Raw genomic sequence first — 13,272 nt, forward strand, 5'->3', positions numbered from 1 at the left:
TTTTCAACAGACTCAAACACACCCAGCAGTTCGCCCGGCTTTGTTTAGGTTTCCTCTTTTTCAGAGAGGAGTAAAGGAAGGGGGGGGGGGGGGGGAATTGCTAGGTGGCTGTCAACGGTTGAAGCTGCAGCCGCACCTGGCGTCGTGCGACTGGTCTTTGATCACTTGTCGAGTGAAATTCCGCCACTGGATTAAAGTGAAGGAGGGGGCAACCGAGGGTGGGAGGACTGAGAGAGTGATAAAGAAGGGAAACAGGGAGAGGACGACTTGTCTGAAATGTAGCCTGTGTATTTTGTGCCTTTAATGTTGCGTGCACCGCCCTGTTGGCTGTAATTAAAATCAGCATGAATTGTTGAATTTGTCTAAAGCCAGCCCACTCTATTCAGGCCCTACTTACTGCACAGGCTTCATGTTTGGACTTCCATGCAGAGTGATGAATTTCACCTTTGTGAATACAGAGCCAGAACATTTAAATACCTTTAGTTATGATTCTGAGTATGGTAGTGAACATTTTGTACTCACTCACATACTGGATAAGTTAGCAGTTAATGCAAAGTAAAAAGACAAAGATGAAGATTTTCAAAAGAACAAGACAGAGAGTGGATCAAATCCAGATGAGAAACTCCCCTTGAAAAGAATTTAAGAGGCCCAAGACAGTGCTGCTTCATATTGTGTGCTCATGCATGTGGAAGTATGCACATGTGAGTGCATCTGTAGATGTGTGTGCTCACTCATATGGCTTCAGTTCCAATAGTTAAAATCTTTACACAGTAACACGTTTTTTTCCCTCGTAAGCAAAGTAAAACCCTAAACTACAAAACTGGTTTTATGGCTGCGTAATTTCATCAAATGGAAATATTCTGTATATCTTACATATTGCTTTGCACATATTTGTTCCTGCTGAAGTTGTAATTCTTTAAAGCACAGATCTACAGTATAGTTTCAGTTTTTCATATCAGTGCGCATTTGGTATTCTGGTGTCTGCTCCAGTGCATCAGGATGGTGTAATGGTGTCTGTGGGAGTGACTCACAATAAACTACAGTGCTCATGTCCGTGGTAATAAATGTGTGTAATGATGTGACTCACTGATGTGTCTTTGATGTGTTTTTAGATGACAGTGGAACTCTATAGCACAGAGGAGGAAGCTTTATTAACAATACTTCAGTAATCAATTTATCATTGGTTTTAATGTTTAATAGGACAATAACAAAAACAGAAAATAAAACTATTGGCAGCCTTATCCTTCGAGGGGTTATCTTGAGGCCTTCTGTGTTTAAACTGTGCTCTGCAACCACTTTTTTTTTCCTTAAATAGCTTTATCAAAGTAGTGATGCTATTCCTCTCTCCCTGCCTTTGCTGTGACCTCCTCATAAGACACTGTGTTGTGTGACAGGTGACGATCACACGCCGCTGTGTGAATGTAAAGCACCAGTTAAGACCCTCTTTCAAACATGCCAGGACATCCAAGCTAAACTGTTAGCGATACCGAGTTAACACCTAGCGTGGGAGCCATGACAGAGCACCATTACTTTTAATGGTGGGAGCGACCTTGAGTGAAGCACTAGGAATTCCCTCAACTTGACAGCTGGCTCTGACGTACGCCCTTGACTTAGCATGCACTAATGCTGGTAGAGATGTTTGGGGAGAGAACTGCTGGCATGCTAATCTTCTCTATGTTTGCCACAAGGCTAAGCTGAGCTGTCCGTGGCATGTACAGGGAGGTGTTGACAGTAGTGCTACCAGTTGTTCGATCCTCCACTGGGGTGGTACTAGAAGATGAAAGGGACCAGAAATTTCCCAGGTTGCCGTGGACAGCCACAGCAACTGGGTGAGTCGATGGTGGGAGGGGCAGTAGTCGTGGCAGCTGCTTCGATGGCGATATCACCATGGGGGTCCACCAGCATAGGACATGCAAGCTACACTTATACAGTCATATACCCACATGTACAATACTTAAGAACATAAGGGCTTGTGTGTAACAGGAGTCCCATCCTTTTCTTCACAGCAATTTAATAAGGTTCACTCACACATTAGCTGCCACTAAGATGAATGGGTTTATGAAAGAGGTGGTGGAATTTACCTAAATCACTAACCACAGTACATATAATAAATTCTTACATTTTTTTTTATATAACTGATATAAAGCCAGGTGTTGTAAAAGACAATACACAAAACATAGACCTGAATATCATCCATCACACTTGTTCGGAGGTTCTGTTACATGTATTTTAGACAAAATGAGACAATAACACATCCATGTTCCTAATATAATCTGAATTATTTCAGTTTGTAAACTGGTGCATCCGACTCTGACTGTTCTTTTAAATGTATAGTGCTGCTGGTGAGCATAGGGTAACTTTGTTTTTTTTTAAACTACTGCTCTATCACTTTCTTTTTGATTTTGAAAATAATACAATACCAACAAGTGTTAGTTAGTTTTCACCTTTAAATTTACCGAAGCTACTTCCTGGAAAATGGTGGAGGGATGTTTCACCAATTTCTTGTTTGTGGACTTGCACAGTATCAGCTGATCAAGGACCAAAGGCATGTCATTTATTCTAGCTTAAAGTTGTGTTGAAGATTTGCCAGTCCTCAAGCACACTAAGCCTCTTTGGGGATATCTAAAAAGAGAGAAAAGTAGAAGATACACTACAAGTCATTAGAGACCAGTAACTGGAACAGTTGTCAAATTCAGTGAAAACAAAGACAATCAATAAAAGTTGTGATGAGGGAAACAAGTTCTGACACAGTGAGAAATCTTTACTTTTATTGCAAATTTCAATTCAATTTCAAGAGTTTGTCTTTACTTTTGGTGAATGATAAAACACAAGAAGTTTGCGGTTTATAAACTGAGAATGCTGAATGCTCACACTTGGGACAGTTCGCTAAAGTACAGTTCTTTGGTTGGTCCAGCAGATGGCAGCAGCCACAGCTCACAAATCAGTGTCCCTATCCTCTTGGTGTCTTCAGGCTCTGAAAATGTATAGCTGTGAAATATTAGACAGGGCCCATGATGCTCTTAGGCATGGTTGTTGATGTGGTATTCCCCATAATGCTCTGCAGACTGTGGAGTTGGAGTTGGAATGGAGCAAGTGATTGTCGAAGTTGAAATGGCAACAAGAAAAGAATATTTATTTGTGTAATATGATTCTTGAGTTATTAATTTATATTGAATTGATATTGGAATCATAATCATACTAGTAATAATCATGCTACTAATGAGTTAACCTGTTTGTTGTCTGTGATGTGACTGAGTAACTTCTGTTTCTGTCAGTAACTTAGACAAGTATCTAAAGTTGATGCAGGTTGAACAATTTTTCTCATTATGGATTAATCTACCAAGTATTTTTTCAATTAATTGATTGATAAGTTTATCTAAAAATGTGAAACATGTCCATCCCTGTTTTAATAGTTAGTTTTGTCTGACCAACAGTTCAAAACTCAAAGCAGGAAGTAAACTAATTATTCAGATTTGAGAAGTTGAAGTAAGAGATTAAGGAAATTTTTTTCTTAAAAAATATTTTGATTATCAAAATAATTGCAGACATGCATTTCAAATAAGACAGGGACAACTGGCCTCACAGGCTGGATGAACCAGTTTGAAATACAGAGCAATGTTAAAACTCACCAGTGTATTCAAAATGATCTTTTCTACCATATCACTGGGTGGAGAGGTTGGCTCCGCATGATTTTTTCCCAATCTGAACTTCCATTGGAAACATGACTTCAACTTTACCTTTAGCTTTTATAAATGTACCCAGGTGTTTATTTCCAACTGTGATATTTTGTAGTTTGGTTTTTCAATACATCAAAATATCTGTATATCATTGTGGGAATAGAATACTTAACCACACAGGACTTGGATGTGCAAACCAGCCTCAGCTAGACCCACCTGTAGGCTTAACGTGTCTGCATCCATGAGAATATACTGCATATTCTTGTGTGTGCATGTGTGCATGTTTATGCGTTCTGTGTACATACTTTTGTGCATGTGTGTTTACATGCATGCATGAATGTATAGTCATGCCAGGGAGTGGTAACCTCTAAAAGCCCTCTCTACCTCTCCTAGGTTCCATGGGAACCTGTGTAGAGCTAATCCTCCTTTTGGCTGGAGACGGCTTCTCCAAACAAATCATCCAGCTCTAAGACCCACTGCTCCTCAAGTGGGCTCCTAGCTCTCTTTGCCAAGCCTCACCAAAAAAACCTCTCTCCTTTCTTCTCTCTTTTCTCATATGCTTCACATAAAACAGCTACCTACCGTGAGGCAAATCCCCTTGTCTCTGTCTCTTTTCTTCTCGGAGTAAGGGAAGGAGAAAGGAATGGGGTGTGGATAAGCCAGGCCAGCAGGAGATTGTCAAGTTGAAAAACTAAGATGACCTGTTTTGGAAGAGGGGGTGAGTCTAAATAACGGGTGCTGGTAAGGGGGTCATTGTTTGATAGCAGGCAAAAGGAAAGTGAGGATAAATGGATGGATCTCAATACTTTGATGTTGCTCCTTTGCCCTTGTTTATTATGCAGAACAGCATATATACAGTATGTATGTATGTGTGTCTATTTATCAGGACGAGCATTTTGCTTTGTGATATTGTTTACACCAGGACACCTTGTATCAGTGTATCAGTGTACAGTGACAGTATTAAACTGTAACCACTTACAGTCATGATGACAAGCAGTGTTCATATCATCACCTCAATTTATTGCCAGTTTAACACATGGTTAACTCCATTTCTGTCCATATATATATATATATATATATATATATATATATATATATATATATATATATACACACACATACATACAGTGATTGATTTATTGACCAGAACTATGTTTGAAGTAAAAACAGAAGTTGGAAATCAGAAATCTTTATCTTCTGTAATGTGACTTTATTTCCAAGTGAATATGGACTGGGGTATATGGGTGGGGTATAATAATATTAATAAAAATAATATTTATTCATTAATGGATTTTTATTATTATAACTTCAACTTGAGTGCCAGAGATTAGATTTTTTTTTATTTATTAAAAGAAGAAACGTACGCATGTATGGTACCTGTAGTACTGATGTTTGGATATTATTTCATTTTTTTATTTTATTTTATTGTACCTTTACCTCTGATGTCACCCTGCTCTTTTTTTGATGAAAGATTTCTCACTTCTGATCAGTATCGCTTTCAGTCAGTTGTTTCTTAACTAAAATAGATGGTAGGATATTGAAAATCCATACATTATATGGATAATACATTTTTGGATTTCTGTGTTCTCTGTGTTATAATTAAAGGGCATCAGCATTGTTTTCTCTTAGAAGCACTAAATTCTTAACTATGATTAGCCAAGTTTTTGTACACCTCTCAAACAAAATGTGTGCATAGCTCTGCAAGTGTCAGTTATTTGAGACATAAACAAAAAAGTACACATTATTTTTGAAACCATCACACAGACACCAGTCTTGTCTTTGTTGATGCTTTACTGGCAGATCTTAGAGCATACAAGTGAGAAGAATAATAACTTTGACTTACAAAGATGTGTAATTATTTTTTCACACAAAAGTCAAAGATAAAAAAATTGAAAAAAGTAACAATTTAAAAGCAAAACAGACACTAGCAACAGATACAGCAATGTCATTTGTGAAATCAAACCTTTCATCATCTCACACCAGCAGCTGACCACCTGACTGAATGACTGATTTTGCATGATTTTCCCCTGACTCTCCAACAAGAAAGCCGTTTCTGGTGTAGAAAACGTTGACCAGAGAGGGATTCTGGGGGGAAGGTATGTAATCTTGACATTGCTGACCACCAAGACTTGGTGCACACTCTACTGTGTAGGAGAAGAATAAGGTACCATGGTTTAACATGCAGCTGTCTGTCACATTTCCTCGACGTAGATCAAATGAGCATTTGCCAAGCAGATCACTGTTCCAGTAAGTATCCTCATCATAAACACTGAACATAAGTTTGCTTTTCTTGTCAATTTTGATGGGTCCAAATTCAAAGGTCTCTCTCCATTTAGGGTTGTCATTGTTTACAATAATGGCAGTGCGCTTTGCTTGATCACCATACCTGACCTCCACTGAACCATCTGTCTGAGTCAACCTATCACCATACAGACCCTGTGCATAAAGCTTGAACACCTTTAATGTTGCGAGACCTTTCCCAGCAGGACAGCAGTTTGACTTGATATTCTGATTACTGTTGCAGACACAAGCACAAGGATCCCTTTTGCTGGATCTCTGCCCAATTTTACAGGTTTCTAAACATTTCTTCAACACTGCATTTTTCTTGATGTACTTCTCTACCTCTCGCTTCAGTCCGGCCCTTGCAGGGTGACCACTTGGCAGTATGGTGTGGAGGGGCTTTAAGTTGTATCGGACCACATCAGTTGTGTTTTTCAGTGAGTTAAGCCAGTTTTTATAGACAGAAGGATTTGATTGGCCTTGAAAGAGAATATCAGCTCCATCAATGTTTCCACCAATGGTCTCTGTGTTACGCTCATTAAATGCACTGCTGAAACTTGGGATAGATAGCTTCTTCCTCTTTGCCGCACAGTGTTGCATCATTGACTTGATACTGTCAGGATGTGCAAACTGAGCTGAGGCCTCGACTGACAAACAGTCGTTGACTTCTGTCACTGACAGGCCATTCATGGTTGCCTCGCAGGTTTTGATAGCAGTCACTGCCTTCATCTCCCCTCCCAGAAACACTTGAGTGATGTAATGTGTACCATAGGTGTCGATCATATTGTGATATAACAGCTCGGTTTTATGTGAATAGGAAGGAAGAGATTTGACAGCTGATTCAAATTCATGACTCATTGGGGCATTTGTTGCCAGTCTGTATCTGTGAAAACAGGGAACATATACTTAAGTTAATAGTAAAGTCAATTACAGCAATATTGTCATCCTCTTCATTTTCTGTACTCTGAACAATGAATAGTGTTGGGTTATAGGTTAACACAGCAATTCATAATTAAAGGTAACCATTACTCAGAATTGAACAAATAAAGTCAGACTTAAAGGACCAGTGTGTAGGATTTAATGGCATCTAGTGGTGAGGTTGTAGATTGCAACCAAGTGAGCAGCCATATAGAGACTGTGTTTGGTTTGAACATTGTGGGCTACTGTAGAAACATAGAGGTGATACATGGTAGGCTCCGTAGAAGAGAACCCGCTCCCTATGTAGATATGCAGGGCTGATTCCAAGATTCTGAACGAAAACTTAGTTTCAGCTGATTATACACTAATAAAAACATAATTATGAATGTTATTCTTAATTTCTGACTATAGATGCCTCTAAATTCTGGTCCTTTAATGACAAGGAGATAAAAATGTGTCCAGATACTCACCGGTAGAAGTTACAGTAGACAGAATGGTGACAGAATGTGTAGCGGTCTTCTTTTGATTTTTTCATGGCAAAGGTTGATTTTATGGACCGGGAACCTCCATAAATTGGCACAAAAACTGTGGTGTTGTCTTCAGTTAAATTAAGGCCAATTTTCCAATCATTTGACACAGATGATGTGGAGTCATTGACAAGAGTTTCAACAGAGTCATAGACTATACTGGAGACCTGTAAACTGCACTTGGGGAGGGTTCTCCAGTCCACCACAGCAACTGGGACCTTCTGCTTCTTCTTACCCATGTAGCTGTTTCTGTAAAGTCTGCAAGTGCCATTGCCAAGCTTCCATGTCTCAGTGTCGATAACATAGGCACCTTTCCGCTCCATTGTGACGATGTCGAAGCCTTCTCCACCCAGATTGTAACCAGGGACAAAGTGAGCCTTTTCACACTCTTCATTTGTTCCAATGAAATGTACACTGGCCGTAAGACACAGAGGACTCCATGCCCAGCACAGGAGCATGAGTTGCCACAGCAGTGCCATCTGTGTGGAGGATGGAAGAATAAAAAATGACACAAGGAAAAAGAATTTAAATGTTAAGCTTCAATACAAACTGTCCATTAGTTTTGAACAGTTATAAAGAAGATGAAACAGTACTCAGCACAAACTGATGGTAACAGAGAAGAAAAGGCTCAGGTGGATTACCTTAACTTGACTGTTGACAGCAAGCGCTGGTCTGGCTTTCATAGTCTCACTAATGTTGTAGTATAAATGTGCTGGAGGAGGAGTCTTTACTGCCAACCTAATTTATTCTAACAGGTTTTCTATTTAACCAACTATATTCACCTACTTCCCACTTATTAATATAAGAGCTAAGACGAAAGGGTTTTTTTGCAGTGACATATTCATATTTTATGAAATAAAGCAATATAATTGAAAATGTAGCCAAAAGAGATTGCAGGATTGATAGGAAAACTAGCAGCACTAAGATAAACAGATAAACAGAATACACAAAATGCTCCCCAGGTCTACAAATCCACAATAACTGGCCCCTTCCAATAACACAACATACATCATGCATTTTACAACCATACAACAAGAAGGAATGCAATGATGGAAGATATTTTACTAAAGAGTACAATATATAATCAGCTGGTAGCCATGATGAGATAAGATGAGAGATTTCCCCATTTAAGCAAACTTTTTCTGTTTTAGATAATCCAAGCAAAAGCAGTGCTACCTGTTATATCTGCTAGCTTTGCTATAGATAATAATAGAACAAACACCCTACATACAACCTGAGACACTGCAGACCAGGTAGCATTATCACACACAAAACAAGTTTTTGGAACTGCTTCTTTCTAGCTACAGTCAGACTGATGACAAAACACATTACAGGAGGAAGAAACATGTTTACCTAACTTCATATGTAAAATCTTTTAAATGAAAGCAGCCTTGTTTGAGTGTTTTATGTATACATATTACGTTTTACAGTGTTATGGGCACACTATTGCACTTTTACAAGGATTTATTCCATCATTTATCTTGTATCTAAATCATTATTCGACAGAGTAAGTTAATAAAGAAAATGAATGGATGCATTAAATATGTCTAGATCTTTCAAGAAGCTGTAGTTATGTAGTGAGTTTAACAGAATTAAAGCTGGCAGTGAAGATATGCTGCATATGCAACAATCATAAACATGGTTTGTGAAAAAAAAACAAAAAAAACAAAGATATACTACTCGTTTGGAGGTTCTGCAATAAGAGTGAGAGTTCACACCAATAACACCCCGTTTTACGATCACAGGATGCTGCTCTAATTCTGACAATTATATATAGAGGCGATACCGCCTTTTGCACATCTGAACATCTGTTGATAAAAAAACATTCATGTGAATGCAGTATACTTATGTTCACAGGTTGCAGAGTGCCAGTGTGCCATAGCTGAGGGTGCTAGTCCCACGCCCAAGCTCTAAAAAGCTGATGAGTAAATAAGTAAGCTCAGCTGAAAATATCCATAGCTTGACATGACATGTTCTCACAAACTGTCATGATCTGAGTGCATGTAAAAAATTATGATTTTACAACATTTAATTTTTGTAAATGCCAATAGGAGTCTTTGTTTTGGCACTACTCAGTAGAAAAGACAATAATGTCATAGGGAAAACAAATTAATCCAAATTCATTACATCAAAATCATTAATTATTTAAGTATTTATCCCTTTCATAGGAAGTATTTGTAAGACCTATTGCTACATAACCAACGTTAGCATTAACAGCTAACAGTCTAGGAGAGATGTTGCAAGTTCAGCATCAAACTTCATTCGTACTTGCCAAGAGCTGTCTCCAGTGGTGGAAAGCAATGCTAATGTTAACTCTTGTTTTGCTTCTATTTCCATCGCTTCTTTTCTTCTACTGAATTTAGCTTGCTAACAAACTAGCCGTGGTCTGGTCACCCTGTCTCGTTTCTGATACTGACCCACTGTAGCGACCTACCTGCCCTGAAGAAGCAGTGCTCATCATGTGACATTTGTGCTTTATATTTGTAGTTGTTTATTTTATTTTGCAGAGATTCCTATTTACAGTGACATTAAAGTATTTTTGTTCACTGTTTGTTGCTCCTATGAACACTGAGTTTCTTTTTTTATCTGGAGCATCAGAAACATTTCTTGGACGTTTCCTAGGTTTTTACGCCACAGGCTCACCGTACTCCTAGTTGTGTAGTCTACCCTGTCTCCATCACCGCTAGTTGACATAAAATACATTGGTAACAGTGGGCCAGCATAGGAATGTTCTCATAGACACCAGCTTTAAATTTCCAGTATACTACTATATAAGCACAGCTCCAAATCCTGAACACTGTATCAGGTGTACGGTCATAGGTGATTCAACATTCCAAAGAAAATGCCAGCACTGACAGTTAATTAGTCTTATCATTTAATGTGGTGTTAGCCATAGGGTGTTAACCCTCACATATGGGGCAATACACGAATGAATCCTTGTTTTAATTTGCCCGATTAACTCTTCATGATCACAACATTACAGTAATGTTGTGATCATGACTGGTTTTACAAAATACCAACTTATTAAGAAGTAAAAGAAGCGGCCTTGTTTTTAGCTTGACTGTCATTCAATGTTAAGTTGATCCAAACCTGAAAATCAACAAAATTTTAATAACAAGATTTTAAACTGACAGGAAAGACTTGCTAATAAAATATAATGTATCAGATCTGTACTGCAAACTATTTGATTGTTAAAGAAAATAGATACATTTATGGAAGTACAGTACAGTACTTAAGTAGCTGTGCTTGAGTATTTCCACTTTGTGCTGCTTTCTACATATATTTCATTACTTTTCAGAGGGAAATATGTTGCTTTTTAATTCACTACATTTCTTTGATATCTGTTACATGTTACTGCAGATTAAGGCTTTACATACAAAACACACACTCACCTCATATAATATGAGGCATTCTTATATATACAGGAAAACTACACAATGTGTACATTGTTTGTTAAATAAGTTTCCCCTCATCCAGCTACAACTTCAATATACAATGCTCTGAGCATAAAGAGGTTTAGATTAAGTTAATACGGACAGGCTTTTCTTCTGCAGCTCATCCAGTACTACAGGGAAATCCTCCATCTTCCTACTCCATTTATTACATATAAATGATCTGGGACCTCTGAAAAGTTGTAGTTCGTATTGTTACCACAGACAGGCAGCAGTTACATGCAAATTTATGACATTTGTATCTCAGAAACTATAATAAACCATCTCCAGAGAGACTGTATTATCCTGATATTCTGTGGGGAAATTGTTATATTTAAAAATGAAATGATGACTGATATGAGCCTTAACCATAAACAGATTATGTCACATTTTAACTTTTATTAAGCTGTTAGCAAATGAATACAAACAATAAACACATCATGGCTATGGTTCTGTAACGGCAGGCTACCACTGTTTATCAGCCGTCTTTGTGGAGTACGTCTTCTCCCCTCTGTCAAAACATAAGTTTTTGAACTTGAGCTGTGTGACACGAGGGAATTGATGTATCCACTGTCTATTTATAACACAGAGACGCAGGTGTGCTGATACACAGAGGCAAAGTGATTGGCTGGGATCCTCAGAGGACTCTTTGTGCTTGTGTAAATACATACAGACACAGGGAACATACTTGCATGTGCCCTGTGATAACATGCATGAACACAAACATACACACATGCATTGATCTACTGCATATACATCAAACCTTATGAGAGTGTAGGTGCACACATGCAGGCCTGTATGCATACAAGAAGAAAACTGTATCTACATGTATGTGCATGAGCACATATACATTCAGACAATAAAAGATTTACAGCTTGCTGCAGGCACCCACACACATAACCAATCTCATTTTCATTCTAGCAACTCAAACATGTTTCTAAGTGTTATCAAACGAAATGGGAGACAAGATGCTCTTCACAATATCAGCTTCTTCTCCCCTGAGGGTAGAGCAGATCCACGCCCACAAACAGATCGAATGAGCAACACTTCACTCACTCGTGATCTACAGCAGTCAACAAATCAACAGATCTTGTCTTAACACAAATGCACCACATCCAGCTTCAAACACCATGTAAACAACTATTCAGAGAATAACCTGTGACCATATTGTATCCCTTCAACAGTTAGGTCAAAGTGGTTAAGAAGAAGTAGGCAAGAGGTGGTAAAGTAATGCATCATGAGTCAGATGAACCTGTACCCATATTGGTTACTATTGGTGCCACAGAAAAAAAGTAACAGCCTTTCATTAGAATCAAAGCTGAGACTAAAAGCACTGCTGCAATTTCAAAAAGGAACACCACAAAACTTTTGACATTTAATATTAAAAGGAAGAACACCTGTTGCTAAATGAAAATCAGATTGTTTACAGTAAGATAAGTAAAAAAGAAGGGCCTTAGTCAGGGAGGTGACCAAGAACCACTCTGACAGTGCTCCAGCATTGATCTGTGGAGAGAGGAGAACCTTCCAGAAGGACAACCATTTCTGCAGCATTCTACCAATCAGGCCTTTATGGTAGAGTGGCCAGACGGAAGCCACTCCTCAGTAAAAGGCACATGACACCCCGTCTGGATTTTGCCAAAAGGCACCTAAAGGACTCTCAGACCATGAGAAACAAAAATTCTCTGGTCTGATGAAACAAAGATTGAACTCTTTGTCCTGAATGCCAAGCGTCATGTCTGGAGGAAACCAGGCACCGCTCATCACTTGGCCAATACCATCCCTACAGTGAAGCAAAGTGATGGCAGCATCATGCTGTGGGGATGTTTTTCGGCAGCAGTATCTGGGAGACTAGTCAGGGTTGAGGGAAAGATGAATGCAGCAATGTACAGAGACATCCTCGATGATAACCTGCTCCAGAGCACTCTGGACCTCGGACTGGGGCGAAGGTTCAGCTTCCAACAGGACATCGACCCTAAGCACACAGCCAAGATAACAAAGGAGTGGCTTTGAGACAACTCTGTGAATGTCCTTGAGTGGCCCAACCAGAGCCCAGACTTGAACCCGATTGAACATCTCTGGAGAAATCTGAAAATGGCTGTGCACTGACGTTCTCCATCCAGCCTGACAGAGCTTGAGAGGTTCTGCAAAGAAGAATGGGAGAAACTGCCCAAAAATAGGTGTAGCTTGTAGCATCATACTCAAAAAGACTTGAGGCTGTAATTGCTGTCAAAGGTGCTTCAACAAAGTATTGAGCAAAGGCTGTGAATACTTATGTACATGTTCTATTTTTGTTTTTTAATTTGAATAAATTTGCAAAAATTTCAAGCAAACTTTTTTCACTTTGTCATTATGGGGTATTGTGTGTAGAATTTTGAGGTAAAAAATGAATTGAATCCATTTTGGAATAAGGCTGTAACATAACAAAATGTGGAAAAAGTA

The 13,272-nt window shown here is 38.7% G+C and overlaps 1 protein-coding gene across 1 annotated transcript; it reads right to left on the reverse strand.

The window, feature by feature from the left end:
- Positions 1–5,460: 5,460 nt before the first annotated feature.
- On the reverse strand, positions 5,461–8,092 carry LOC139635868 (perforin-1-like). The gene is made up of 3 exons (XM_071503401.1): positions 8,044–8,092; positions 7,346–7,881; positions 5,461–6,840 (listed from the first exon to the last, which is right to left on the reverse strand). Exons 1-3 carry the CDS (start codon positions 8,083–8,085, stop codon positions 5,652–5,654), a joined length of 1,767 nt encoding a protein of 588 aa, XP_071359502.1. The 5' UTR covers positions 8,086–8,092; the 3' UTR covers positions 5,461–5,651.
- Between the last annotated feature and the right edge of the window lie 5,180 nt (positions 8,093–13,272).

This window comes from Trachinotus anak, unplaced genomic scaffold (assembly GCF_046630095.1).
Source record: "Trachinotus anak isolate AG129_WGS33_773 ecotype Australia unplaced genomic scaffold, CSIRO_AGI_Tana_v1 ptg000019l, whole genome shotgun sequence".
Lineage (NCBI taxonomy): Eukaryota > Metazoa > Chordata > Actinopteri > Carangiformes > Carangidae > Trachinotus > Trachinotus anak.

Bases quoted from the DNA above. Each gene is read 5' to 3' on its own strand.
- LOC139635868 (XM_071503401.1), bottom strand. From the start codon at position 8,085: ATGAAAGCCAGACCAGCGCTTGCTGTCAACAGTCAAGTTAAG. The intron at 7,882-8,043 runs GTAATCCACCTG...TCCTCCACACAG, and splicing joins CTGTCAACAGTCAAGTTAAG to ATGGCACTGCTGTGGCAACT. The intron at 6,841-7,345 runs GTGAGTATCTGG...CTGTTTTCACAG, and splicing joins GTCTACTGTAACTTCTACCG to ATACAGACTGGCAACAAATG.